The 26718-nt window shown below is 39.7% G+C and overlaps 1 protein-coding gene across 2 annotated transcripts; it reads right to left on the minus strand.

The window, feature by feature from the left end:
- On the minus strand, positions 1-22414 carry LOC113165558 (kelch-like protein 25). 2 transcript variants are annotated; one of them, XM_026365174.1, is made up of 12 exons: positions 22276-22414; positions 15279-15510; positions 15002-15107; positions 14483-14728; positions 13026-13115; positions 12612-12775; positions 11334-11481; positions 11027-11223; positions 9909-10014; positions 9616-9759; positions 9058-9473; positions 1-1410 (listed from the first exon to the last, which is right to left on the minus strand). In XM_026365174.1, the coding sequence occupies exons 2-11, from the start codon at positions 15458-15460 to the stop codon at positions 9087-9089; spliced, it is 1770 nt and encodes a 589-aa protein (XP_026220959.1). In that variant the 5' UTR covers positions 15461-15510; positions 22276-22414; the 3' UTR covers positions 1-1410; positions 9058-9086. The 2 variants fall into 2 exon arrangements, with proteins under 2 accessions (XP_026220959.1, XP_026220961.1); XM_026365176.1 differs by lacking the exon at positions 1-1410 and having other exon boundaries at positions 9087-9473; positions 15279-15507; positions 22276-22408.
- Positions 22415-26718: the final 4304 nt, after the last annotated feature.

The following is a 26718-nucleotide window of genomic DNA, read 5'->3' on the forward strand; positions in this document are numbered from 1 at the left end:
TGTTTGTTTGTTTGTTTGTTGTTTAGTTTAAAATGCTTGGTCACAGTCTGTTTGGCTCCAGATCCCCGAACAGTTTGGGTTGTTTCGTACTCTATGAAGTCTACACACACACACACAGCTGTAAACCCAAACGATACAATGCTTAGTGTCCACAGAGAACACGCGTGGTGCAGTGTGTAGTGCAGCGTCCCAGGGATCCAGTCAGCTCACAAATGAAAAGAGCCACAAAACCGGAGTGCAGTAAACAGTAAAAGAAGAAAAGAGCCTGAAGATTAGAAAGAAAGAAGAGGAAAGTAAAAGAATTCATGTTTCATCGTTTTAAATATCAACAGAGACACGATCTGAATAGAGAAGCCTCACTGAGCACTAATCAGTTCACTGTCCACCGTGACGTTCTGGCAGTTTGGAAACAGTGATTCTGGAAATGATCCCTTCAGAGTAGAGGCCACGTCAGCGCCCTCTATCGGAAACATGTCAAACTACACCTTGCTTTACAAAGGTCAACATGTTTTGCTACACGATTATTCCTCAAACACACCTTGGATGAAAGAGCCGTCAACACCACTGACCACTGTCAGTCAGTGTGTTATGCGGCTCACTAATACACTACATAGTCTAAATAGTTAGTAACAACTAGCACCTCCTACGCAGAGGACTACGCCCACTACAGGCTGCTGTGGGGAACTGCCTTCATTAAACGGTGCTAAATGTGTGAAACGCTGCGGAGCCTCTGACGTGACAATCAGCAGACAAATAATAAGAGACAACTGAAAATAGCAGAACACACTGTTCACTACAAGTCCCACATTCCAAATGTGTGTGTGTGTGTGTGTGTGTGTGTGTGCTGATGAGCCACCTATCCTCTTGGTGGATGCTCAGCGCTGCTCATCAAAGCCAAACTTCACACCCTGTAAACCCACAAGAAAGGAGGGAGCTCCACAAACAGCTGCGTTCAGGGGTTTTTGGAGGAGGCAGCACTCGCAGCTTCTGTCTTCACATCACAATGATTTAGTTAAGAATTCCACAATTAATAAGACATTAAGAAAACACCCCACACACACACACACACACACACACACACACACACACACACACACACACACACACACACACACACACACACACACACACACACACACACACACACACACACACACACACAACACCTAGTTTTGTATGAGCACTCCATGAGTCAACAACAGCATCCGTCCATCAGTTTATCCAAACGTCCATTACTATCACATTATGTAGGAAGCGTCATATTCAGACTACGTCTGTCTGTGTGTGTGGCTGCTGTGCTGTGGGCTTCTTAACTCCACCGCTCAGCTCTGGCAGGTGCAGCTTGTTCCAGCCTCAGAGTCTTGCAGATTCTCCTCTAGTCAGACGTCCTCTCTCCGTGGACATCAGTTCCTGAAAGAGACAGCAGGACACAAGAGACAAAGGTTGAGACGACAGAGTTAAAGAACGTGTGACGTGTGTTCAGCTTTTCTCCTCAGTTGTCTTGGTTTTCTGCCCTAAAGCCATCATCACAACATCACTGACTGTAGTCAGGCCTCAGGTATGTGATGCTCTGACATCAAATCATCCATTATATTGGTCTTTTTCCAGATGGCAGCAGGTTCAGCAGAGCAGCCCAGAGGTTCCTCTCCCCAGCACCTTTCTCCAGTTCCTCCTGCAGGATGCAGGATATATCTCATCCCAATCCAGATGAGAAATATAATCTAACATGTGGCAGAAAAACTTCCAATGGAAGGAACCCCGACTAACCTCGGCCGGTACCTTTTCACCCCGACTAACCTCGGCCGGTACCTTTTCACCCCGACTAACCTCGGCCGGTACCTCTTCACCCCGACTAACCTCGGCCGGTACCTCTTCACCCCGACTAACCTCGGCCGGTACCTTTTCACCCCGACTAACCTCGGCCGGTACCTCTTCACCCCGACTAACCTCGGCCGGTACCTCTTCACTGTGAGGGAGCAGCAGCAGTTCACAGACTGACAGACTTACAGAGGCCAAGCTTTTACTGACACATCTTGTTTTTACCACAGAAAATGAAAATATAAAAAATGTGTAATCAGACAAACTGTGCAGATAAACGACTGAAGGTTCATAAAAACTCAATCTACATTTATCAACAGCATGACACCATTTAATAATCCAACAGAGCCGAGTACAACATTTGCCATGTCTTAAATTAATATTTGAATGTTCTGTTGTTTTAGACATCAAGTCACAAACGTAAAAATAATTCAACTCTGATAAACAAACACTCTTCTATCTTTTATCTTCTATTCTGTTAATGTCGTTTCACTTCTTGTTCTATAAAACTGAATCCTGCTTCTTGTTTTTCTCGTAACATTCAAACTGTTTACTCCTTTTCTCACTATCAACAAATTAGACCTCAATAAATCTACAGCAACAGCTCAGTGTGAGCTTCACTTCAGATCTTAGTGTTACTGAGTACTGCTGCTTCTAGAAATAACCTGCTGACACACCGTCGTCTCCAGCGTGCAGGCAGACACCACATACAGCTACAACAGCTCTGATTAGTGCCATGTGGACAGTCCAACATGAAGTGAGACATGAGGAGTGCAGCACTTCTAAATGTGATGTTTAAAGGATGTGATGTTTAGCACAATGTGAATCTACTCGCTGTTTGTTGGTGTGAAAATGCTGACATGCTGATACCTAAGCTCACTGTTCAACACCACAGAAATCTGTATTGATCTAGTGTTTAGTGTAAAAATAAGCTTTGACACAAAAGGTCAAAGGAAGACTTCCTGTCCTGTGTGTTCATGAACAACACCTTGCTTTACTGTTGACATGCAAAGTTGTGTGTGTTGATCTTTCTATCTACAACCCTGTTTCCTTTTTAATAAAGCTTATAGTTAGAGATGGATCAGGTGACTCTGAACCATCTCTTAGTTATGCTGATATAGAAGTTAGTCTGCTGGGGGAACTCTACTGATACACTGAGCTCCTCTCCTCTTATCCTCTCATCTATCTGTTCAAATGCCACCATTGCATGTCATTAACTTTGTTTTCTCTCTCCCGTAGTTGTACTTCCACCTCTCTTCTCTTTCCACTCACCCCAAACCGGTCGAGGCAGATTGCCACCCACTATGAGCCTGGTTCTACTGGAGGTTTCTTCCTCTAAAGGGAGTTTTTCCTCTCCACTGTTGCCTAGTGCTGCTCAAGAGGGATTGTTGGGTTTTCTATATAATTTAAAGTGCAATTATATTTTGTAAGATCTTTTTAAACTTGAATGTTTCAGATATGCCTTACACTGTAAAGTGTCTTAAGATGGTGTTTGTTGTAATTTGGTGCTATACAAATAAAACTGAATTAAATCTTCTGCCTGCATTCATTAACATGTTACACTACATTCAAACTTTTTTAGAAATAAGGTTGTACTATAAGTTACAACATTTACTGGTGGACACTCCAGAGATAGAAACTGTATGTGAGGAAACACAAAAATCCTTCACAAACAAGTTTAAAACAACCACAGTCAATCTTGTGCTACAATGTATTGGTCTGTACAGAAATTCCCAGTTTTCCTCTACTAAATAGCACAGTCACAGTTAGTTACAGTTAGTTACAGTTAGTTACAGTTAGTTACAGTTAGTTACAGTTATTTACATTTAGTTACAGTTAGTTACAGTTAGTTACAGTAGGGTATGGGTTTCAGATATTCTAAGTAATATTCTAAGACAAGTAAGCAGGCTGGGTTTTTCCTCTGTGGACATTATTTGCTGGTGTACAGTGCTGGAAATTCAAAGGCCCATGTAGACTAGTTTATCCTCTGTGGACATTAGCTCAGTGCAGCTCTGGTCAAAGTTCACTTTCACCATGTTTGATGTCATTTCTGCGCCATCTTACAGTTAGTACTGAGGGCTGTGTGCAGCTTGTTGCGCTGATGATGAACTGATGTGAATAAGCCCCTAGCTAACAGTATGTTACTGTTTATACTGACTAGTTAATGATATCATTAAGATGTAAGTCAGACATGGTAGAATATATATGAAGAAAGCAAACTGTGGATTCAAACAAGCTGGGCTTTCCCTTAACATAGTTTAGTCTTAAAGCATCTTCTATACAGGGCAGAGTGAAGAAAACAGACTATTCCTTCAAACATACTGCACACATTTGAATGTTTCCCCTCCACTAACTGAGATTCTGTTCAAAGGCTGAGACTGAAACTAAGTATTTATAGGATTCACTCTCTCCCTAATATAATCTTATTCTTAGCCAGCTCTCTGATACAACTCTTAATCCCTACAATGACTCACACATGCCCAGGCGTGCACACTAACACACAAATACTGACAACACACACCCTTTCAGAGATGTGCTAAATAATGTGATGTCTAACTACGAATGCAGCTTAGAGGGCAGCAGCAGCAGAAATATGAGGTGTTGAGCTAGAAAATCTGAAGTAGGATTATCTGCATGTGCGTTTGTGTGTGTGTGTGTGTTACAGTGAGATAACAGGCGGAAGGGATACTTTAAAGCCATCACATTTACAAGTGAGTTCTTAAGTCTGTGTGAACACTCTAACCTAAAGAAGAAGAGCCTGTTAATCCTAAAACAGAGTAAAATATCCTGCACTTTCGACCTGTTTTCTTTTCTCTCTTTTTATTTTTAAACTATGGAACATTTTGGAAATCACAGCTTTCACCGGAGCATCAGTATCAGTGTATGCTATGTTTCCTGTTTCTTTTATTTGCACAACCCAGAAGCCAGAACAAAGAATGAAGACGCATCTCGGCTTCTGACTGCAGTTGAAAAGTTCAAGCTCATATCTATAAAGTTTTGCAGTCGAACAGTTGTTTTGTGGTCACATGACCCATGTTCTGTCCAATCATGTGTTGACTGTAGATCTGCTTATCAAGAAGCCCTTGATAAGGGGCACTCGAATGCTTTTATCCAGAACTTGGATTTTCTGCTTGTTCCTCACTTGTAAGTCACTTTGGATTAAAGTGTCTGATTAATGACTAAATGTAAATGTAAACAACTAGGCCTATCACTTAACAGTATCAATTGATTAATTGGACTTCAATTATTTTTTGCCCACTGTGTTTACATGTGTCTTTGTGTACATAGAATAGGAACATTTGGCCGGTCATGCTGTCCTCCTATCTTATCCTTGTGTGTTGTATGCATGAATGCTTCAAGACACACACAGCAAAACTATCTATCTGACAACACTCAGTTGGGCCTCTCTATGTGTGGACACAAGATAGTTCAATGGGTGGAGAAGTTACAGTGTCTTAAACACACGTGGATACAAAGTAATTGCCAGTAGCTGGGCTCTATGTATGTAAGTTACCCATTTAGTTTATATGTGGTACTGAAACTTAGACCAAATAGACTGTGTTCAGACTTGAGATCGTAACGTACGGCGTAGCTGAAGCAGTGCTTCAGTATGTGGTGTGGAGGCACTGAGGCATTCAGGGTCAGTCATGTTTTGGAAGTTCCCATCACTAGAATATAAAGGTCTTCAAATGTCTATCACGATTATTTGTCAGACAATATATCGTCCAAACTAATTCAATATTGTGACAGGCATTGCTACAACATTGCCAGAAGCTTGCCAGATCTGTGGTCTGAGTAAATATCCTGCTGAACTGAAACTCTGTGTTAACTCAAAGGTTTGTGCCTCAGGCAATAACTTGTGACAGACAGTAAATATGTTTTGTTATAATTTACACAGCAATGTGTGTGAAGACTGTCAGTCATCCAGGGTGCTGCTTTCTGTGGAGATCTCGGAGACAAAGGAATGTCCACATACTGGCCAGAGATGATTTGAAAGAGGAATAAACGAGACTCATTACTTCAAACTGGAACAGAGGAGGAGATCTATGAAACCACTGATCAGCCACTTACAACACGAGTTGTGACCGTACGACACAAGATGGTGGAACAACAAACCAACGATGTCATGGTGTTAAAGAGTTAGTGACTCTGTACAGTTTGAATACAAGGGGCTTCCAGCCAGTCAATTACAAGTGAAGAAACCTTTTAAATGAGAGATGAAACGTCTCCAGAAGCCAGACTCAACAGACATTAACAGTTATCAATTCTGAGAGTGCACTTAGAAACAACAGAGGTTTGAGTTGAAGCTCCACATTCAGACAACAAAAGGGCCAGTGTATCTTGTTTACCCGCTCAGCTTGTTTTCCGAGTCCCAGAAATTCACATGACATGTAAATTATTAATATCTATGGAAATAGCTTAAGCTACGTTAAGTCCTGCATTAATCATTTATAAGCGTATATACATGTAGTAACTTACTTCTAACAGACAAAAATAGCTGCATGTCTCCTTAACAACTCTAACTCTACTCACTGTAGATGCCGGGAAGCGGAGGCTGCAGTATAAACTGTTCCTGAATGAGAATCTAGAAAATATAACGTACTTGTAGATATCAGGTGTGCTGTTAGTTTGAATGAGTAAAGACAATGCTCATAGCTCATTGAAAACACGAGCCTGTGTCTCTGTTGAAGGAATTTGTGCAGCTTTCTCCCATTCATGTTGTTTAAATACATTAATAACAACACAAGAAAAATCACTGTTAATAGGTTACTAAGTCTTTGCCTCGTATCCTGTTTTGTTGATGAATAAATAATAACCATAAAAACAAAGTGAGGCAAACACTGCCTACACTCAGCAATCAATTCTCAATTAGCCCAGCTCAGCGGAGGCCCATGGGAAAGGTGGATGTTACTGCTGCTCTGACAACTGCAGGTGGTACAAATTTCCAGTATGACCCCAGGCTAAGCATTAAGTAATGAAAGAAAACATGAAGACAAATTGGAAACTACAGCATGTAGACATAACAGACATACACAATAAAGTAAATGACTTAAGAAAAGAGGAGAGAAAAACAGGAGCTGCAAGTGCAACAGAAGACACAGATGAGAGGAGCAGGCTGCTCTGGGAATCCAGTTTCATTACATGAATTTTTGAAGGGGTGGGGGCGGGTGAAAAGGGAAGGAGGGGGCTGATGATGTAGAGAAGGATGCGGCACTGGGTGGATATGGATAAGAGATATTTTTATGCTGCCTACTCTGCCAATTCATTGGCTCTCTCTGCACTTAGAGAGGAAAGGGAAAACATAACCTAACGAAGAATGGGCACTGCTGTATACAACAATCTTGATCATGTTTACTAAATAACAAACCAAAAAATGCCTAATAGCAATGATAAAATACTGAGTACTGTTGATCAGTAACTGGATCTGTAAGATGTCTTTTTATTATTAAATCCTGAATATATAGCAGAGAGATTAGTTGTATAAGTTACGGGAAAACAATGTGCTCTGAAGTTGTGCAGCTACAGCCAGATGAGGGCCAATAAGATCCTCTTAACTCCAGTGGAAACCAAAGCACAAGGTCAGTTTACTGCCTGGTGGTTTACATGTCTCCGTTTGCTGATAATTTCCGACATATCTTTAACACATTACGTAACTGTAGTTGGGACAGAGAAGACAAGTCTTTGTAAAACAAATTTCCGACGTTGTGTGTCTGACGTACGTAACTCAACTGTCCAGTAGGAGCAGCTCCAGAACTACAGCTTCACCAGCGCCCAGCTACTGCCAACTACTATATCTGTATGTGCAAATGCACAATAATTGAAAGATCAGAAACTAAAAAGGTGCCCTGTAAACATTATATGCAATGAATCTCAGCATACCACATATTGTGTATCCTTAAAGTGTAAAAAATCTGTTCAATGTGTTTCCTACCTCAATACCAAATGTCTTAGTTCAGATACACTACTGAGCTGCTGGGGACTCTCGTTTCACTCACTGCAGCTTTGTGACTAAAACTAGAAACAACTAGACAAAGCTAAAAACATGAGTGTAACACGGGTACAACATGAGTCATTGTATGCTGGATTGATTGAGACAGGCTGAATAATACAGCCTGGATGCCTCCTGTCAGACCTGTAGACAAGTTGTAAGATTAATTTGTGGTGCTTTATGTTTTTAGCGAAAATCCAGAATTTAATTTAGACTTTTATGACTCCAACTTATGGTCATAAAGAGACAGAAGGAAAAAAAACAGACCAGAGGGAAATAACAAATAGTCAGTCTGAGTTTTCACACAAACACAGAACAGTCCACACATACAGTTGGTGTGTGCACTATATATGTAGTCCAAATGGAGTGACAAGAATACAACCATGTCAGTCAAGTCAGCGGAATCCCTCAAGTAAAAGCTGTCTTAATAAACAGCTAGAGCTTGATCTAAAGCCATGTTTAGGTACAGGTTTGCTCTTCACTATCTGAAATTGAAAAAAAAAATCTATTTTAATCATTTGAGTGTTTGATTCCTAGAAAGAAAAGCACCAGTGAAATCAGTTCATGACGACTGAACTCCTGCTTTAGGTAGCTTAGTGGATGTCCATAGCTGCATTAAATCTCTTAACTAAAATGAATTGAATGTGATTTAGTGTTTAAGCTACAATAAAAACCTCAAACTTAAGTCCCCTTTACACAGAAATGCTGCCATATTGGTATTCTCCTCTTTAAGATGCCTTTGTCTATTTACACTGCATTTTAAAACCTGGCCATAACTCCGGTGTGCATTTTACACAGGTACCAGCAGCCTGGCTTTAGCCTTTTTTTATGGTCACAAATTTAGTTTCCTGCAGCAACATGCGGCTGATGAGGAGCTGGGGGAGAAACACTACTCAACCTGCTACTATGTGCAGCTGTACAGCAGAAAGGGATTAACAGATAAAATTCAAGTTGGAGTAAGACTGGGGTCTAGAGGGGTCCAAAGTAGCGTTATGTCTGATCACTTAAATGTGTGGCTATAACAAAGCTACATGTAACAGTAATCATTAACACACTGAACAAAATGTATGACAACTGTGCTCGATTTATCAATAGAGTTCCCCCAGTTTCTCTTCCTGTAAAAGAACCACAGCGCCTGGTCTCACAATAAAACAAAAGACAAAATCCCATCTGTTCTTACACTAGACACCTTTCAGAAAACCGTCCATATATCTACCCACCCACTGATTTGTTAGTCATTCATAGTGTACCTGAAGAAGTGACTCCCGGTGTCTCCCAGTTAGGCAGGCAGGTGTTTCCAGGTGCTGACAAAGGCGGTGGGGATCAGCGAATAAGGCACAGTAGTGATGGAGTTCCAACTATCTGATGTGGGGTCGTAACAGTCTAATGTTTTACACCGCTGCGTCCCAAAATAACCTCCAACCACATACAGTTTATTTCCTGAAGCCACTGCGTGGCAGCTCATTCGTTTAGACGTCATGTCACCAACTCGAGTCCACTGATTTGTTTCACAGTCAAACCGATAAGCAGAGGCAGCAGTGAATTCAGTGTCACCACCCATGATGAAGATCTGACTTCCTAAGACAGCAGCTGCCGTGTAGCGCCATGGCTGGGGGCATTCAGCTGCAATATTCCAACGGTTACCCACGGGGTCGTAGCACTGGACCTAGACATACGAGACACAAGAAGTCAAGCTGTGTTATTGGTGCTACTCTCAGTTCAGTGAGAGTAGTTAAGTTAGAAACTGATTTGGGGAAAGGCAGCTGGGAAGGAATGGTAAGGAAGCTTGAGAATACAAAGCCACTAACCTTGGAGACCTTGTCTCTGTGTATGGTGCTCCCTCCAAAAACGAAGAGTTTGAGTTTGGCACTGACCACAGCTGCATTACTGACTCCATCTCTTAATGGAGCCATCATAGTCCATTTATTACTGAGAGGGTCATAGCGCTCAACCTGGGAACATGTGGAGAGTGAGGCTAATCTTACACCATGAAACATGGTTTCATCAGATGACATTCCTTCGACACATACACATAATAAGGTTTTAACTTTTACAATAACTGATACAGACAGAAACTGAAAGAAGTGAATGCTTTTCTGACCTGTTTCAGGGAGACAGATGGAGAGGCAGGAAAAACTCCAGCTATGGCAGTATGACCTCCAACCACATAGAGGCTGTTTTCCAACTCAGCTGATCCGTGGCCAAACCTGGAGAACAGAATCACCATCTTATTTGTTTGAATGTGTTATGTGTAGGCTTTATGATAGCAGACCTTTATTAAACCATTTATAATGTGGCCTACCTCTGACATTGCTGCCCTACCACTCAAAACAAACAACAACAGTGGTATCCAATAATCATCTTAAATTAGAGGCTTTGAAACCATAAACTGTGGCACATGTCATTGAGCACAATTGTGTTATTTTCACGCTTTATTAAATAATTGTTGTTGGTTCTCTATTCATACAGCATTTACTTTCTGTATTTAACTGAGTTAAAGGTAAACATATAACAGGGTATGTCTGAGCATATTCTCGGCCATCCATGAAAATCCCAGGTGCCAAGCTGGCAACTGGAATTCCTTGAGGTTCTTGAAGACGTTCAGAATCTCATTTGAAAGGCTTCTTCAGTTCTAACTTTCTGTGGAGCTGATAATTTGCTGATACCCTCAGGGATGGTGGGGTTACATATAGATCTGATCGCTTAGAACCACGTCAGTTCTCATTCACATTCCACAGAACCACACACCCTGAAGAGAATAAAAACATGTCTAGGCTCCAAACCAACCTATTTTGTATCAAAATGCTTAGAACTTGGTTAACAAAAGAGAACTAGGAACCGGTTCTTTATCTTTATCCACTTTAAACCTGGAGCTGCTGAGTCTCTGTTTGGCTCTGCAGCAGCAGCACTAACACTGTGAAGTCTCATCCAATCACAACTTTCTTTACTCCGTATGGCGTTGTTTTAAACTTCTAGACATTTTGTTCGGTTTATGGCAAATTATGATCTTGTCGCTAGTATTCATTAAGTGTGGGGGTATGTTTGCACAATCCTAACTGAAATGGAGTGGTGGATTCATTCAGGTGGGGATGTAATGTGAAAATGTTACCAGTCTTTTTCTAGAATCATGGACTGTAATTAATTAGCTCTTAGCAGTGTGTACAACTCTGCATTCATGTCTACCACAATTGTTTTTCTGCTTACTATAGTTGAACTCACCTAGCTATAAGCATGGGTGCTCCTTTAGACCATTCCTCGTGGACAGTGTCATAGATCCAGACATCTTTAGACACACCGTTTTCTGATCCTCTTCCCCCTGTCACATAAACCTTACATCCAATGGCACATGCACTAAACTCCTTTCTGGGGCTTGGGAGGTCTGCCTTAGGTATGATCTCCTTGGCTTTGTGGTCCACCTGAAAATGGATAAACCACAACTTCATTTACCAATAGATTCAGCTAAAAACAGACACATTGAAGGTATACCGTAAGTAATGTTTGGTCTCTTGGACTATTTGTATTTTACCTGGTATATCTTGTCACACATGAAGGTCTGGCCTCCCAGTATAAGCAATGTGTGTCCTGCCTTACGTGGCCGAGCACAGAGACTAGTCACTACTCCATCATTCTGAAGGATTTTCTTCTTACACTGCATTGCTTCTTCTACTATTGACCTGCAGAGAAGTGTAAAAAAGACACGAGGCCACAATTTTTTATTGCTCCTACTAAAGACTTGGCCTAATTCTCTACCAACAGCTATAGCTGCTAACACATCTTCATTCACACTAATCTCCTTGAATGGCTGACTTAATTTTAAAAAGATTTAAAGATTTGGATGCTCATCAAGTCAACTAGTTGTCCAGATGGAACAGCTTCTCGGTTCAAACAGAGACGTGACAGAAAAGGAAAAGAGGGGAGATTAGAGAAGAAGAGAAGAGATTAGAGTAGAGGAGATGAGAGGAGTTTCAATATGTTTCCACAATTTCCCCACCAATGGTGCAGGGCAATTCTTTAGGACCACAGAATGTTTGTTCAAACAACACCACAATGTTCATTAATGACAGTTTACATTGTAAAGCATTTCAAGGATAAAATGTCTGTGTAAAAGAACCGAGGCGACAACAGGTGCTGGGGAGGATTAAAAGGTGTGGAACTTTGGTGATTTTATTTTGCGACCAGCTCCTGAGGTTATTTCTAATGCAAAACCATCCCAAGCACCCAAGAGGGGAAACAGCATTTAGAACACTATACAGATACAAGTAAAGTGGTCATATGTTGCATTTTATGTTGCATGTTACATTAAACTTTATTTGAGCAATCACATATGACTCCTCACTGAAGGAGAAACAGAGACAAAGGCTGCTGAAGAAGGTGAACAGTTTTTTTGGTGACGTAGCCAACCAGTCTTACTTTAACTATTATGTTATCCAGTTATATGTCATAACAGTCCTTGAGTCTCCCAGTTTCACCTCCAGCTTCTCATCACACACAATGCTGCAGGAAACTGACTCTCTAATCCTAAATGTTAATGATCCTGTTTTATTCGACAACAGAGTCCAACTTATTTTTTACATGTAAAGATCTAGCAAAAGCACATCACTACTCAATTATTATTTTGAAAGTGCAAAATGTGTGTTATTTGTTACACGATGTATTAAATATCACACTACTAATACCACGGTGCTGAACACTAGAGTGCTTTTACACTTTTTTTTTGTTTTGTGTATAAAAGCAGAGACGTCTTAAAGAAGGGCCAGTAGTAGGAATTTTATTTAAAAGGGGCTTTTGATTCAATACAACCCACCTGCTCCTCTTGTCGGCCATAACCAGTTCTTCACATGCTACAGCCTCCAGCAGACACTCAGATGGCAGCAGAGCCAACCTGATGCCCCTCAGGAGCTCTGGTAAATGATGACGTCGACCCTCCAAGTCATATCGAACCCACCGCATCACAGAGTTAAAAACAACCTGCAACCAGAAGTCATATTTATTATTTTACGTAAAAGGAAAAACTAGTTCATACATTTATTACTTCTAGACTTGACTATTGTAATTCACTATTAATAGGATGTCTCAATTACATCCTAAAAAGTTATCAAGTTAATCCAAAATGCTGCAGCCAGAGTTCTGACTACATTTCTCCTACAGTGAATCAAAGAAGCATTTAAAGCAAAAGCCTTTTAAACCAAACATTTCCCGCTAGCGGAGGTTCACTCACCTGCTCATCTTCTATTTCCAGTTCGTCACTAAGAATCAGCTCCAGGAGTTTATCTTTAGATAGACTGTAGAAATCCTCTGATTCTCTAACCTGAAAGACAGACACAAACACTGCATGTACAGTACAATAAACCTGTAGATTACACACGATACACATGGATCTATCTGTAGTTTTGTATTATCTCAATGCCATAAAACAAACTGTTTTTTTAGTCTTTTTCCTTGTGCTGTATGATGTCACCTTTAAAATGACATACATTATATTAGTTTTCACTGCCAGGACAGCAAGTCAGCAGCCAAAAACCAATCCAATCACTCTACTAGATTGATGGCATGGAGGTTTCAAAATATGAGACAAAGTATTTCGTCATACAGTATTGTGTCTTATGCCTCGATATGCCCAAACACAACATGCAAAATTTGTTATTAGTTTCATCATCCAACTATGGTAAAAGCTAAACCCCATGTTAAGTGCCTCTAATGGCTGCTAGATGCCTACGGAAGATCTTTGTCTCCATTAAGATAGGCTTTATTTATCCCATGATTAGAGTTGACTTAGTGTCAACTTTGCTTTCAAAGTACAGTGTTTTTTCCAGTGACTCCAAAAAGCGTTAAAAAGCAGCTTGATGGACAGTATTAGTGCTGATATTGGGAACTGTAACTGCCAACAGTGCAGCATTTGCAACCATTCTGCCATACAGTTTGTACCACAAATTCAGAGTAACAAGTCAGAGGCTGACATCTTCCCCACTTGGCTTCTCATACAAAAATTACAGTTTAAACAACGAGACTTGCAGTATAACAGCACAATCAACAAATGAAAAGTCTGTGGTTAGTTCAAGTCTCAGTAATAACAGCAGACCAGCTGAGCTTTCATGATTGCTCACATCTCTCAGAAAACCACGCCTGTGGTTGGATCACATCTTATAATAAGAAAATAAACTTCCAGGAATACACCTCTTTTTTTTACTAAAAAGACAGATTTAAAAAAATGCTGAACTGAATGTGAGGTAGCAATGAAGTGAGGCTCATGACTCTCTCTATGGCTCAGAAAGAGGGATGTTTCTCCGACTATCAAAGTCAGCTATGGTGGTTGCTGATTGCTCCTCTCACTAAAGTCCCGAACATGCCTGTGTGGCTGGAAACTGAAATCCAAGCTTCAAAAGTATGGGTTCCATCAACAACACTGAGTCCAAGTCTTTTGACAGGACAAGGTTCATCCAAAGCAATAGTTCTTCAAGTGAAATGAAAGTTCATCATTCAGAAAACCCAGAAAATGTTTTGTTTTGTTGTGAAATATTAGCCCAGGGGTATTACAACAGCAAACATTAGTGCGTCTGTAAAATTCATCTATGCGTCTCGACACTCTTCACCATGTCAGAGCTGCAGGCACTTAGTAATAAGGTAAGTATACACTGACTGACACCAAAAATTTAGAAAACTGCAAGTAATCATTACCGTCTCGTAGTGTAACAGACACATCCTCCACGACAGCTCGTACAGTCTTTTACACTGATGGGCATCTGACAGCAGCATCATGCCAAGGCAGTTGGAGGAGTGCAGGTTTTTTTCTAAAAACTCTGCAGCTGCATCTCGGATGTCGTGAAACTGCAACATGTCACCAGCCTCTAACAGTGACTCTGCATTCTCCTCATTTATGATGACTCGAGAAGAATAGGCAAAGTCCAGCAGAAGTTCCAAAACCTGAAAAAGTAGAGAATTACAGGTGTTAACTTTACATACATAATATGTACACAAACAATGTATAATTCGAAGGTCTTGTGGCCTCAACCCAAGTTCAGATTACTTAACATAATGTACACTGTATTTTAAGTACAAGCAGCTGTCTTTTCACATAAAACCACTGACTTATAAAGCATGTTAAATCCAACAGCATTATTCGACCATTTGAAATGTTTGAAAGTCAATATGAAAAATACAGCATACAGTATTAGTGTTGGGTAGCAGCAGCAGTACCTCTGGATGTATACTGTCTCTGAAATTGACATCACTGTCCAGACTTTCTCGTAGCCCTCCACTGAACATGGCTTCAAAATAACGACTGCATGCTGCCAAGACTGCCCTGCAAAACACAAACGTAGCATTTTATAATCAACCAAAAATGTTAGAATCATAAAAATAGGACAGTCAGAATTTAAAAGTGTCTCTAAAAATGACTTGTCTGTAGTGATATATGGTTGTGTATGTTCAATATTACCAGTAACATGCAGAAATACTGACAGCCCAACTTTACCTGTGGCATGGGAAGGAACGATCACCAGCCCACAGAGTGACGTCAGTAAACATGCACTGCTTCCTCATGGTGTTCAGGTGGGTGAGGACGCTGTCGGGGTGTGAAGGCTTGTGAAACAGTGAGATGTTCATTGAGCCCGTGCTGGTGCGGGATTTACGATGCTCATGAACAGTCACTGACATGGCAGCTTCGTCTGGGACCTCCAGAGAGTCACTTGGAACAATGTCTTCTACTGTTCAGTGACAACGAATAAAAGGGGACAGAAAGGGAACTAGATTTACTTAATTAAATAACCCTGGAAATTAGAGTTTAATCAACAAAAGAAAGCTACTAAAAAACACACCCCGTATCTCAAATCAAATAATCAAAGAAGAGAAAGATTCAAAAACAACATGAGAGTTACACCTGTCTGTCCTCTTGTTCCTTTTTCCCTCCTGTAAATCACTCCTTTTCTGTCTGTGTCTGTACTAAAAAAACCTTATCTTTCCCATCTCTAAATCTAGTTTGAGTATCCTTCATCTCTTCTCGTGTCTTAAGTGTTTAATGAACCATTTAATCCATCCAAAACACTTCAGATGTATGCACAGAGTTGCTGATGTGTTAATCACTCAATACACGGAAAACAACACTGATTAAAGACATATTTATTCAATTCTGACTAAAAATATTACTTGCAACTAGGCCTTGACAATAAACGACACGATAACAACCACAAAATAACTTTTCCTCAATCAAAAAAGTCATGGTTGATAACTTTGATACAACTCATTGATGACAGACCAAATTATAATATTTTTATATCATGTCAGTAAATCCAGATCAACTCTTCTGTATCAGGACCTTTACTGTAAAGAAGGTAGCTTTGCAGTATAAGGTGCTAAACTAACCCATTGATATAGGATAAGTGTAATTGTTTTTGACTTTTCTGTTTTGGAGTTGTGTTTAAGTATAAGATTAGAGACTATTTTAACAGTGGAAAAAATGTTCAAAGACCAGTGGGTGGTATTACTACAATGACTTATCAGACATGTGGGCAGTGTTATCACTTGTTGAAAAGTAAAGAGCTCTGCTGTGTTGTTGTTCATGCTATGTTTACAGCAGAGGAGAACAGCCTTCCTGCGCGACTCACTGTACTGTTTTACAAAATGCTGAATAGATGGAGGTATTCTGAAACAAGCTGCCCCACCAGAGTTTATGTTTTGTAAAGCACTGTAGTGTGTCCTGCTCAGTTAGTCTCATCTGTTATCATCAGATTTGGAGATTTGAGACAAGTAACAAAATAACTCTGCCATCCTCTTGCAAAGTCACGAGAATGCACTATAACATTCTCTCTTTGCCGTTGTGAAAATGAGGGGCTGCAAGATAGTGTGTGCACTTGTTGTGTCTATGAGCACTTTTTTTGTTATGATGGTATTATACAGTATTATTATTAAATAGATGTTCTGTGTTTTTTAATCCATTCACAATCACAGAACATGTAGTGCATTTGAGTGCCATGTAACATTTTGTCTATTCTTTAAAATTCAAATATTCTCTATAATGCATATATACATACATTCACATCTCTTGAAACAGAAACACTTTTTTGATAGCACTTTGCTTTGATGTTTTTTCTCCTTGACTTAGATTTTGTTTGCTTGCCTTGTTCCTCACTTGTAAGTCGCTTTGGATAAAAGCATCTGCTAAATGACTAAATGTTTTAGTCATGTTTTACTTTGTTGTATTTATATGAAACAAAAATGAGTGGACAGAAAGGTTGGAAGAGTCAGAAAAGACGGGTCTAGTTTTGAAAACCTAAATAGAAAAAGCTTGGTACCAGGTCAGACCTGTTACCTTTTAACCAACACACGACTGTAAGGACACTGTTGTTGAGAGGTTTCTCCTATAAAAATAAGCCATATGTTTAATTCACTCAATGCAACAGAAGGATGTGTACATATATGTGTGTGTGCATACAATACGCACCCAACTCTGCTTTCTGTGCACCCAGGACGCACTAAATGAGGCCATAGGTGACATTTATGTGGTTGCTGGTTTCCCAAGAGTTACAGGAGTGGTCTTTTCATTAAGCGTTTCATGTTGTAATATTGAGATTTTGTTGCTGTAGCTCATTAAAGTGATTATTAGCCTCTCCCACTTGCCATTTGAATTCTTCTAGATCCAATTTCCTATTGGGTTTAACCTGGCTATTCTGAATAAATAAATATAAACTCTCCATGACAGACACCAATGAAACTTGCAAATGCCTAATTTACAGTTGTGTTTAAAATAATAGCAGTCCAACATAACAAAGAAAATGAATCACAGTTTATGGTAGAAATTATATTTCTATATTGTCAATAATTTAGTAGTAAGTGCAGTAAAATAATATGAAACCAACAGACCAAACAGTTAAGAATAATAAGTCGAATTAATTGAAGTGTGGAGTTCAATTAGTGAGGTCGTTCATCTGTGGAAAAAAATAGGTGGCCCTTATTTAAGGAGAAAGACAGGAAATATTATAGTTATGGTTATAATGCATTTTCTATTAAAAACATGGGTCTTTGCAGACATTGTTCAGAAGAACAGTGCATTTTAATTAAAAAGTTGATTGGAGAGAAAATGATATTGAATGCTTTAAAATGGCAACCAAAACCCTGAAAGACGTGGAAGAAAACGGAAAAGTACCATTCAAAGTGAGTAGTAAAGTAAGAGTATATTTATTAGTAGTTTTATTGTATACCAGGGATCATCGATCTGTTTGAATACATCAAATTACTTAAAGAGGTCACACTGCCTTATGCTGAAGAGGAAAATGTATGTTTCAAGAAGATGACCCCAAACCACACCACCTTGATCCCAGACCAACAAGATTAATGTCATCAAGGGGCCAGCCCAATCCCCTGACTTCCTGTGGTGTGACATCAAAAATGCTGTTTCTGAGGCAAAACCAGGAAATGCAGAGGAATTGGGTATTGTAGTCCAATTGTCCTGGGCTGGACTCTACTGTGAGTTACATGCACAATATTATTACAATATTCCACTTGCAGTCCAGTATTATATACTGTCACATGTTATTTGATGTGCAGATGGCAATGCCTTTACATTTTTTTGCATGTTATGTTATTATTGCAGTGACCTGTAGTTAGACAAATGAATGGCAATATACTGTATTATGGTAACATGTTATTTGAGGGGTAGACGGTATTATTACAATGTATTATTCACAGGAAAATGAATGGACACACCCTTTGACAACATACCACAGATTAGAAGAAATGCAGTTTCAGCAAGAACACAGCTTTTGATTGTGTGCATTCATCTACATTTGCTGACATGTAGTTTAAAACCAGAGCGACAACAGCTCAATGACAGTGGTGTTTAGCATGTGTGTGTGTGTATTCAACAGATTACAATGCAGACTTAACAAGAACCTCAGCGTGGCTGGACAAGGTTGTGAATAAATAATAATAATAATGATAAATGAGTAAAATGTATAAATGCCAGAATTGTATTTATGATACATGTGGAATTCTTGTATCAAAACACTGGTGTTTTGTAAACTGTGACATCAATATGCTGAATCTATAATAAAATATAATATAATTATATATATATATATTTATATATATACAGTATATTAATATATATAATTATTTTGTTTTTACTGCATTGATCGCTAATTTCTTTAAATGCCCATAGAAGTGCACTGGTTGATGCTAAGCAGTATTTCTCTCTTCAGCAGGGGAGTTTTACAAAGCATAGTAATCGTACACATCTAAACCAACTAGTTCTAGCTTCTGGGTGTACTTCCATATTGTGAAGTCCACTGCACAATAGTGTACTTTCATAAATCTGAACAGTAGTAAGGCTTTATTTTGGATGACTAACACACTTTTGCAAATATAAGTGGATCCAAATATTAAGAAACACTTCCCATGTTATACCGCTGTTACAAGCACTTAATTTTAACCTACTTTACTTTCATAAAAGAGACACATAGACTGTCCTGTCTTGCAGTAGCACAACTCACCAGTTGAATATCAACAGAGTGGCTGAATAGACTGAGGCCTTGTAAAACAGACAGTAGTCAGTAGGCCTAACTTTGTTTACCCACAGCTAGCATAGCTGCATAACTGGACCTGTTGCCTAGGGCCACTCAGTGAGTCTATGGGTGAAGCTGTGTGTGTGTGTGTGTGTGTGGTGTGTGTGTAGGCAGTTCATTTACACAAGACACATGCCTGATGAAGACTTAGCCTCTCCATAGTTTAAGTTTATAGAGTTTTACTGTACTGTTATCAGACCTGGACACGTTTGCATGTGATTTGTTTTGAAGAATACCAGAAAGTGATACTGTAACTTCAGAATAAATTTAAAGCTAAGCAAATACCCTTTCTTAATGAACATAGATATATTATGGATATTTTTCTAAGCACATTTCTGACAGTGGTATTGGCACTTAGCACCCTGATGCTACAACTCAAAATAAGACCAAACATGCAGCCTGTCGCACTGACGGACCTGAAGCTGAGCGGTCCCACTGTCCTAAACAATATCCGCAGGGGAACATGGCTGTTTTTCTTAAACCGCCAAAAACATACAGTTTATTTATCAATTTCTTTAGTAGGACACAGTTCAATTAAAAAGCTGTGTGTGTATGCATCCTGACCAGAGTGCAAATGACAAAGTCTCTTAAGTTTATCATGAAGTAACTCTGCAGTTCCTACTCACACATTCAGAAAGCAAAGTCCGCTCTGTAAATACAGAGCCTAATAAAATAAGAACCATACTAACAACCAACTACTGCTCAAATGTTAGTATTGTGAGTGAGTATTTGCCATCAAAGAGGCATCTGAAAGGTCCCAAATTCATTCTGCATCATGACACTAAGCTCAAACACACAGCTATACAGAACTGCACATACATCTCCAGAGACAAAAAGGACAAGGACTCTGTGATTAGATGAAGACACAGAAAAGACAGAGTGGAACTTGGCAAGTTTTCCAAGCATCTGAGAACAACCTACCTTCAGACAGAGTTTATTAAGGGTACAGAGGGAGGTCACACCAAACATTTTAGGTTTAAGTTATTTCTCCTTTAGTGCACTTTATGTTATGTTTGTTAGGTTCAAGTTATTTATAAATTATAAATATACATGCAGTTCCAATACAACAATTTAATCATTACAAATGAGACAAATATGCTTAACTTGATAAAAACTGACCTTCTATGTGTGTAATTCTCCGGCTAAATGTTACAACATTCTTTGTGTCCACCACAGGCAAGAGTAAGAGAGAGAAATCAATAACCTGAACACTGTCCACATCAACTATCTCTCCCACTCACAACAGAAGCTTCTTTCTGACAATTGTTTCTGTGTATGAATTCAAGAAGTTTTAAGTGGAGAGGATCCAGACTGTGTCAGCAGAAAAGAAAGAGTAGGATCAGGCTCTCTCTTAACTGATTAATAACCTGAAATTATTACATTTGCAACAATACACTTCTAAGTATTACATAGGTAGAGGCACAGTGCCATGCTGACATCAAATAAAAGAAGGCTTACTAGGTACAGCCTACAGAAGTCAGTTTGTTGAACTCTCAAACTGATGTGTTTGTTGAGCTCACTGACAAATAATCAATGACACTGAGTTCTGTAAACACAGCTACTGGTAGTGAAGAGGATATGAAGGACAGGCATTTAAATGTGGTAACTGTCACACAATGTGTTATTAGCAATAACATAGTTACATAAGGAGCCAAGTGTAGAATAAAATTTGATCATTGACATTACATTGATAGATACAGTCCACATTGATACCGCTGATTTCTTTCCCCAACCTTAGAGGATTAAATTAAAAGGACTAAGGAAACAAAAGCAACCACTTAATGGAGGTATGGTCAGTCAACATCAGCTAAAGAGAGTGTGTGTGTGTGTGTGTGTGTGTGTGTGTGTGTGTGTGTGTGTGTGTGTGTGTCAAAACCAGCATGGACACACACTTTAACCATACACTTTACCCCAGTGGGTGCACGGCTTAATTAGATCACTTGTCTGCACATAAATCTACAAAATGATAAATAGTACTACTGAATAATCTGCTATTTTTAAGATTGCACAAATGTCGATGCGCCTAATATTTCATGTACTGTTATGTAATTACAAAAAGGATGAATTTGAGAACTATTGTGTTGGTTAAGAGAAACAAAAAAACGAAGATTGGGCTATTAAAACTGTTGCTCTGTGGACTGGCTAAGTGACTAATCGACTAACTGATGGATTCACCGTGTTCTGTTAAAAGAGAACACCCAGCAGCCTGGCACAATGAGAGATTAACGCTGCGAGCAAGCGATAATTGCACCAAATCAAAAGGTGAGGCAGAAAACAAAGGAGTTTCAAAGCAGGAATTCAATACGTGGAAATCCCACGTTACAGAGACACAAACCGAGTGTCTACGTTTAAAGGGTTTAGCTGGACGTGCTGGTCTAGATAGAAGCGTTAAGCAGTCTCCAGGTCACTGGAACTTAGCTAGCAGTAGTTAGCTTTGAGCACATTAACTTGCTCCCATTGGATTCCACCAAAACCAGCTCCCGGGAACGTCACGTTAGTGGTTAGGGAGTCATTCCGACTATGTAATTAACGTTAACTAACCACTCTGTCGATACGTGAGCGCTTTGCGTGTACACATGTGTGTCCGACGCGGTATTTAAGTTAAATGGGGAATAACGTTCAGCTGTTCAACGTTAACATCAACTACATAACGTTACAGTGACCGAGGCTGCGCTAGCCCTGCTGTGCATCAACTTCAGCGTTAGAGACACATTCAAGCACTGACTTACACGCTGCGGTCACGTTATAATACAAACGTTGGACTTAGAAAAACCATGAACTATGTTCACCGATACAACAACTAACGTCTCTGTTAGTCCAACAATAGTTGGAATACCGACACGGAGATTCCACTTGGTGTCTGCATTTGGCTGTCCGCATGAGAAATCCAAAAAAAGTTTATTTTCTACTCACATTTTAATACGCGTGCGTGTAAAGTTAAATCCACAGAAAGTAAAGCCTTGATTTCGTTGATGAAAACATTATATTCCTGTGACAATAGCTGAACTATGTCTGGCCGTCGCTGTCTGTCTCACTGGTTTTGGAAGAAAACCATGAAAATTGCACACGTACCGTCAGCCAATGGCGTTTGCTTTAATTGTGACCGACGTGTTCCCAACCAATCCCTAACGTAAGGCGGATGCCGGGCGGGTCTTTCAGCCAATAGGGATCGGAGAGGGCGGGACTTTGTCGCCTTTGCCAAACGCGACTGACGTTTATCTCGACTAATCATCGTGTGTAGATTTTACAAAGCCAGGGCCAATGAAACAGGTCAATTCAATGTAGGCGGCATTTCGACAGTCGTATCAACCAATCACGTATAAAACAGTTGGTATAAATGGCGGCAGCAAAACAACAGCACGTTGGCGCTTCATAAAAGAGATCTGTTAAATTACTTTGGAAAACATTTCACCTTCTTCTTCCTCTAATAATAGCAGTAATAAAAGTAAGGTTTTAAAACAAATTAAAACTGTGAATTGTGTCAGAAACTATCCTCAAAGGAGCCTGTTTGATTTCATATTTCATATTTTATTTCATGAGTCTAATGAAGCTGTCTGTGCAGTGCTTTCCTAGTGTGGACATCCCTCATGTTTGCCTGTGAACATGACCTACAGGTCCATGAATAAACCTCCCTGACTTCTAAATGAAGCAGACATACTGTATGTGTGCTCCAGGTCTATTTATTTAGTTTAGTGTAGTTATTTTTCTTGCTGCAATTACAGCATCTTTTTAGCATAGACTACACCTGACCAAACATTATTACTAAATTTCTGCCTGGAACCAAACCAAGGGTTCCAGGTTCCCAAAAGATCCCATCAGGTTCAGTTCAGGTATCCACCCTTTGAACGGAAGACAAGAGTGAATAAACGAGATCTGTTCTATTGTGGGTAAGATAAAGTAAGGTCAAAATAAGAAAAATGTATATAGGAAGAAATATTTTCTGAAGATAAACTGTGTTAAACCTGTGATAAAACCTGATGTATGCAACAGGATCACCGTGTTTAAATGTTACTGTGTTTTAACACGACAAAAGCGTGAAACTTGAATGACAGACAATATGCAAGTCACACGGTAAGTTGCACTGTACATATCTGTGTCCTGGAAACAAATTCCATGCATCCAATAACCATGCATTGATTCAACAATCCCCATGTTCTTTGTAATTTAATATCTCCAGCAATCCAAGGATTGAAAGAAGTCTTATCAAACTCTTATCACTCCTCTGCAGCACTCTTCAGCAAACATAAAAGGCTGCAGACACAGTTGTGGATTTTGTTTCACACTAGAAACTTCCAGATCCACCTGCATACCTGTTCTCCTTTCTCTATTACCACTCATGCCCCACCTACACACCAACTACACACCTGTCTTCATATTCGTCCTCATTTTACTGGAAATATTTCAACCTTCTTTCCTTTATCTTTTACCAAATGGTAAAAATATCTCCCAACTGGGTCACTGGTAGAATAAGGTTAGCACGAAAAGGACTAAGGAAACATACGCTGGCATGTCTTTCAGATTATGTTTTCTTCCCTTCCTGTGCCATGTGGCAAGGAATTTAGTTCCATTTTCATCCTCAAGAACTGCTTCAACTCAGACATATTCCTGGGACGTCTGGTGTGAATGGCTCTGATCTTTGCAAAAGCTTAGTTGTACAAGCATCTTAACATTTATGGAAAAAAATAGACTTGGATAAAAAACACACTGCAACAGTGTAATTTAGTATTTAAAGTAAAAGGTCCCAGAGTTTGATTGAGCACCCTGTGGGGTAATAGAAGGAACCTCAATTTTCTCTTCCTTCAGTTTTAGAGCATTTCAAGACATCCAGCATGTCATGGCTTTCAGGTAATTATTTTGGTTGGACAGACTGCTAAGATCCTCATGTTCAACAATTCATTTCAATTTAATTCAGTTATATTGTATAGCGCCAAATCACAACAGAAGTCATCTCAAGGTACTTTACAGTGTATTCCATTTATACATTACACTGGGGAGCCGAAAATTTGACAACAGACACAGTCATCCAACGTCTGAAAACCTGGTCAGACTATGTTGAATCCAAGATCCATTGTCATCTAGGCATATGAGGCAGTCAAGTAGCTAAAGTTAAAGGTTGAATGGGCCAGCACAATAAAACTCCAAAGAAACAACAAACTACAGAACTAACTAATCAATTCAATTCAACATTATTTGTATAGCGCCAAATGACAACAGAAGTAATCTCAAGGCACTTTACAATGTAAGGTTTAAGACCTTACAGAGAATAATTGTATACAGAATTATATAGGAAATCCATCAATCCGATTAGAGTAAGCTTTAGGCAACAGTGGAGAGGAAACACTCCCTTTAGAGGAAGAAACCTCCAGCAGAACCAGGTTCATAGTGGGCGGCCATCTGCCTCGACCGGTTGGGGTGAGTGGAAAGAGAAGAGAGAAAAGAACAGCAGGCAATAAAGACAACAACAAGCAGGAAAAACACCAGGCAGGTCAGTAGGGCCAGTAACTGCACTCTGGAGATATACAGCTCCAGGCCGAGGATACCTGCAGAAAAGTACAGAGAGAGGGAGACAGTGAGGAGGAAACACAACTACAGGAGAGAGAAGACACAAAGTTAATGACATGCAATGGTGGCATTTGCACTGGTACAGGAGAAAGGAGAGAGGAGAGGAGCTCAGTTTATCAGTAGAGTTCCCCCAGCAGACTAACCTATATCAGCATAAACTAAGAGATGGTTCAGAGTCACCTGATCCATCTCTAACTATAAGCTTTATAAAAAAGGCGGAGAGGGTTGTCTGCCTCCTGAACCTGGAACTGGAGCTGTTCCACAGGGAGGGAGCTTGATAGCTAAAGGCTCTGCCTCCCATTCTACATTTGGAAACTCTAGGAACCACAATTTACATTTAGATTTAGTCATTTAGCAGACACTTTTATCCAAAGCGACTTACAAGTGAGGGACAAGCAAGCAAAATCTAGTCAAGGAGAGAAAAATCATTCAAAGCAAAGTGCTTCAAAAGAAGTGTTTCTGTTTCATAAGATGCAAGTACAAGAGAGCAGAAAAGGTTTATTCATTTATTTATTAAGTGCAAAGAATTGGACCTGCACTCTGAGAACGGAGATTCTTGATGGGAAAACATATGACTGACAACTATAGTTGTGGGGACATCCTATTAATAAGGAATTACAATAGTCCAGTCTGGAAGTAACAAATGCATGGACTAGTTTTTCAGCATCACTTTGGGACAGGATGCTCCTTATCCTATTAACCAGTAACATCACCAACTCTGGTGAGACATCTTCAAGGAGAAACTCCAGCTTGTGCTGAACCAGGCAGCCGACCAGATCGGAAAAAGTGCCACTGCTGATGTAATGACATGCAACTGGTTGACATTTCGTATTTGAACCTTGGTCCTTCTTACTGTGAGGTGAGAGTGGAAGGGTTTTTAGCCCTCCTTTGAACCTCTGTGTGTACAGGTTGTGGCGTTATTGGTTAAGGGGTATGGGAAAAGGGATGAGTTAGTCTCTACCTTCTAATGGCAACATATAGTTGAAACTGTTGTATTATTGGCAAGTCGGTTTGAATGGGTAAGGTCAGGCATTGTTCCCTATTATTGGTGGGTTCAGAATGAAAGATACCAGCAGAGGTGTCAAGTCATGTCTTGTCCTATGAGGACATCTACTGGTGAAATAACAGAATACATGTACGTATGTGAATACAGGCCAGTCAACTCTGTGCACCTGATTTGGAGTTAAAATACACCCACAAGCAACAAATTCAGGACATGTGTTCTCCACAACGCCAGGTGACATTTGTAAAAACCTGGTAATTCAGCTTATACAATCAACTCACTTTTGTGAACCTCTGATAAAAACATATATTTTAGTCTAGTGGTGTCTAATCCTGGTCCTCAAGAGCCACTGTCCTGCTTGTTTTCCAACTTTCCTACCCTACCCACTGCTGATCACCTGGATCAGCTGAGTTCGGACACTCAAAAGCTGTAAGTGCAGGGATGGTTGGAAAAAAACCAGGACAGTGGCCCTGGATTGGACACCCTGTTAGTCTGTATCAACAGTAAATATAAATTACCTTATAAAGTAACAACACCAGCAAGCTAAAAAGATAATGTCAAAAGGTTTCAATGTGCTCTTTGGGAAACTTCAGGCCTGCAGCAATGTTCTTTTTAATAGATTAAATGAGATGTGATCACAGCAATGTGGCATGTGTGATACAGAGGGATGTAGCAGAGCCTGAAAAACTGAGGTCTTAGACTGGCATGCAACACATTAAACCATAAAAAAAAACCATAAGCATTCAAAATTTAACTCCCTATATTTCCAAAGGGCATAAAAACGTATGTTC

Source organism: Anabas testudineus, chromosome 6, assembly GCF_900324465.2.
Source record: "Anabas testudineus chromosome 6, fAnaTes1.2, whole genome shotgun sequence".
In the NCBI taxonomy this organism is placed as follows: Eukaryota; Metazoa; Chordata; class Actinopteri; order Anabantiformes; family Anabantidae; genus Anabas; species Anabas testudineus.

Coding starts and splice junctions, on each gene's coding strand:
- LOC113165558 (XM_026365174.1), bottom strand. CDS start 15,460: ATGTCAGTGACTGTTCATGAGCATCGTAAATCCCGCACCAGCACGGGC. Junction 12,776..13,025: donor TGGAAATAGAAGATGAGCAG/GTGAGTGAACCT, acceptor TTCTGGTTGCAG/GTTGTTTTTAACTCTGTGAT. Junction 11,482..12,611: donor ATGGCCGACAAGAGGAGCAG/GTGGGTTGTATT, acceptor ACTTCTCTGCAG/GTCAATAGTAGAAGAAGCAA.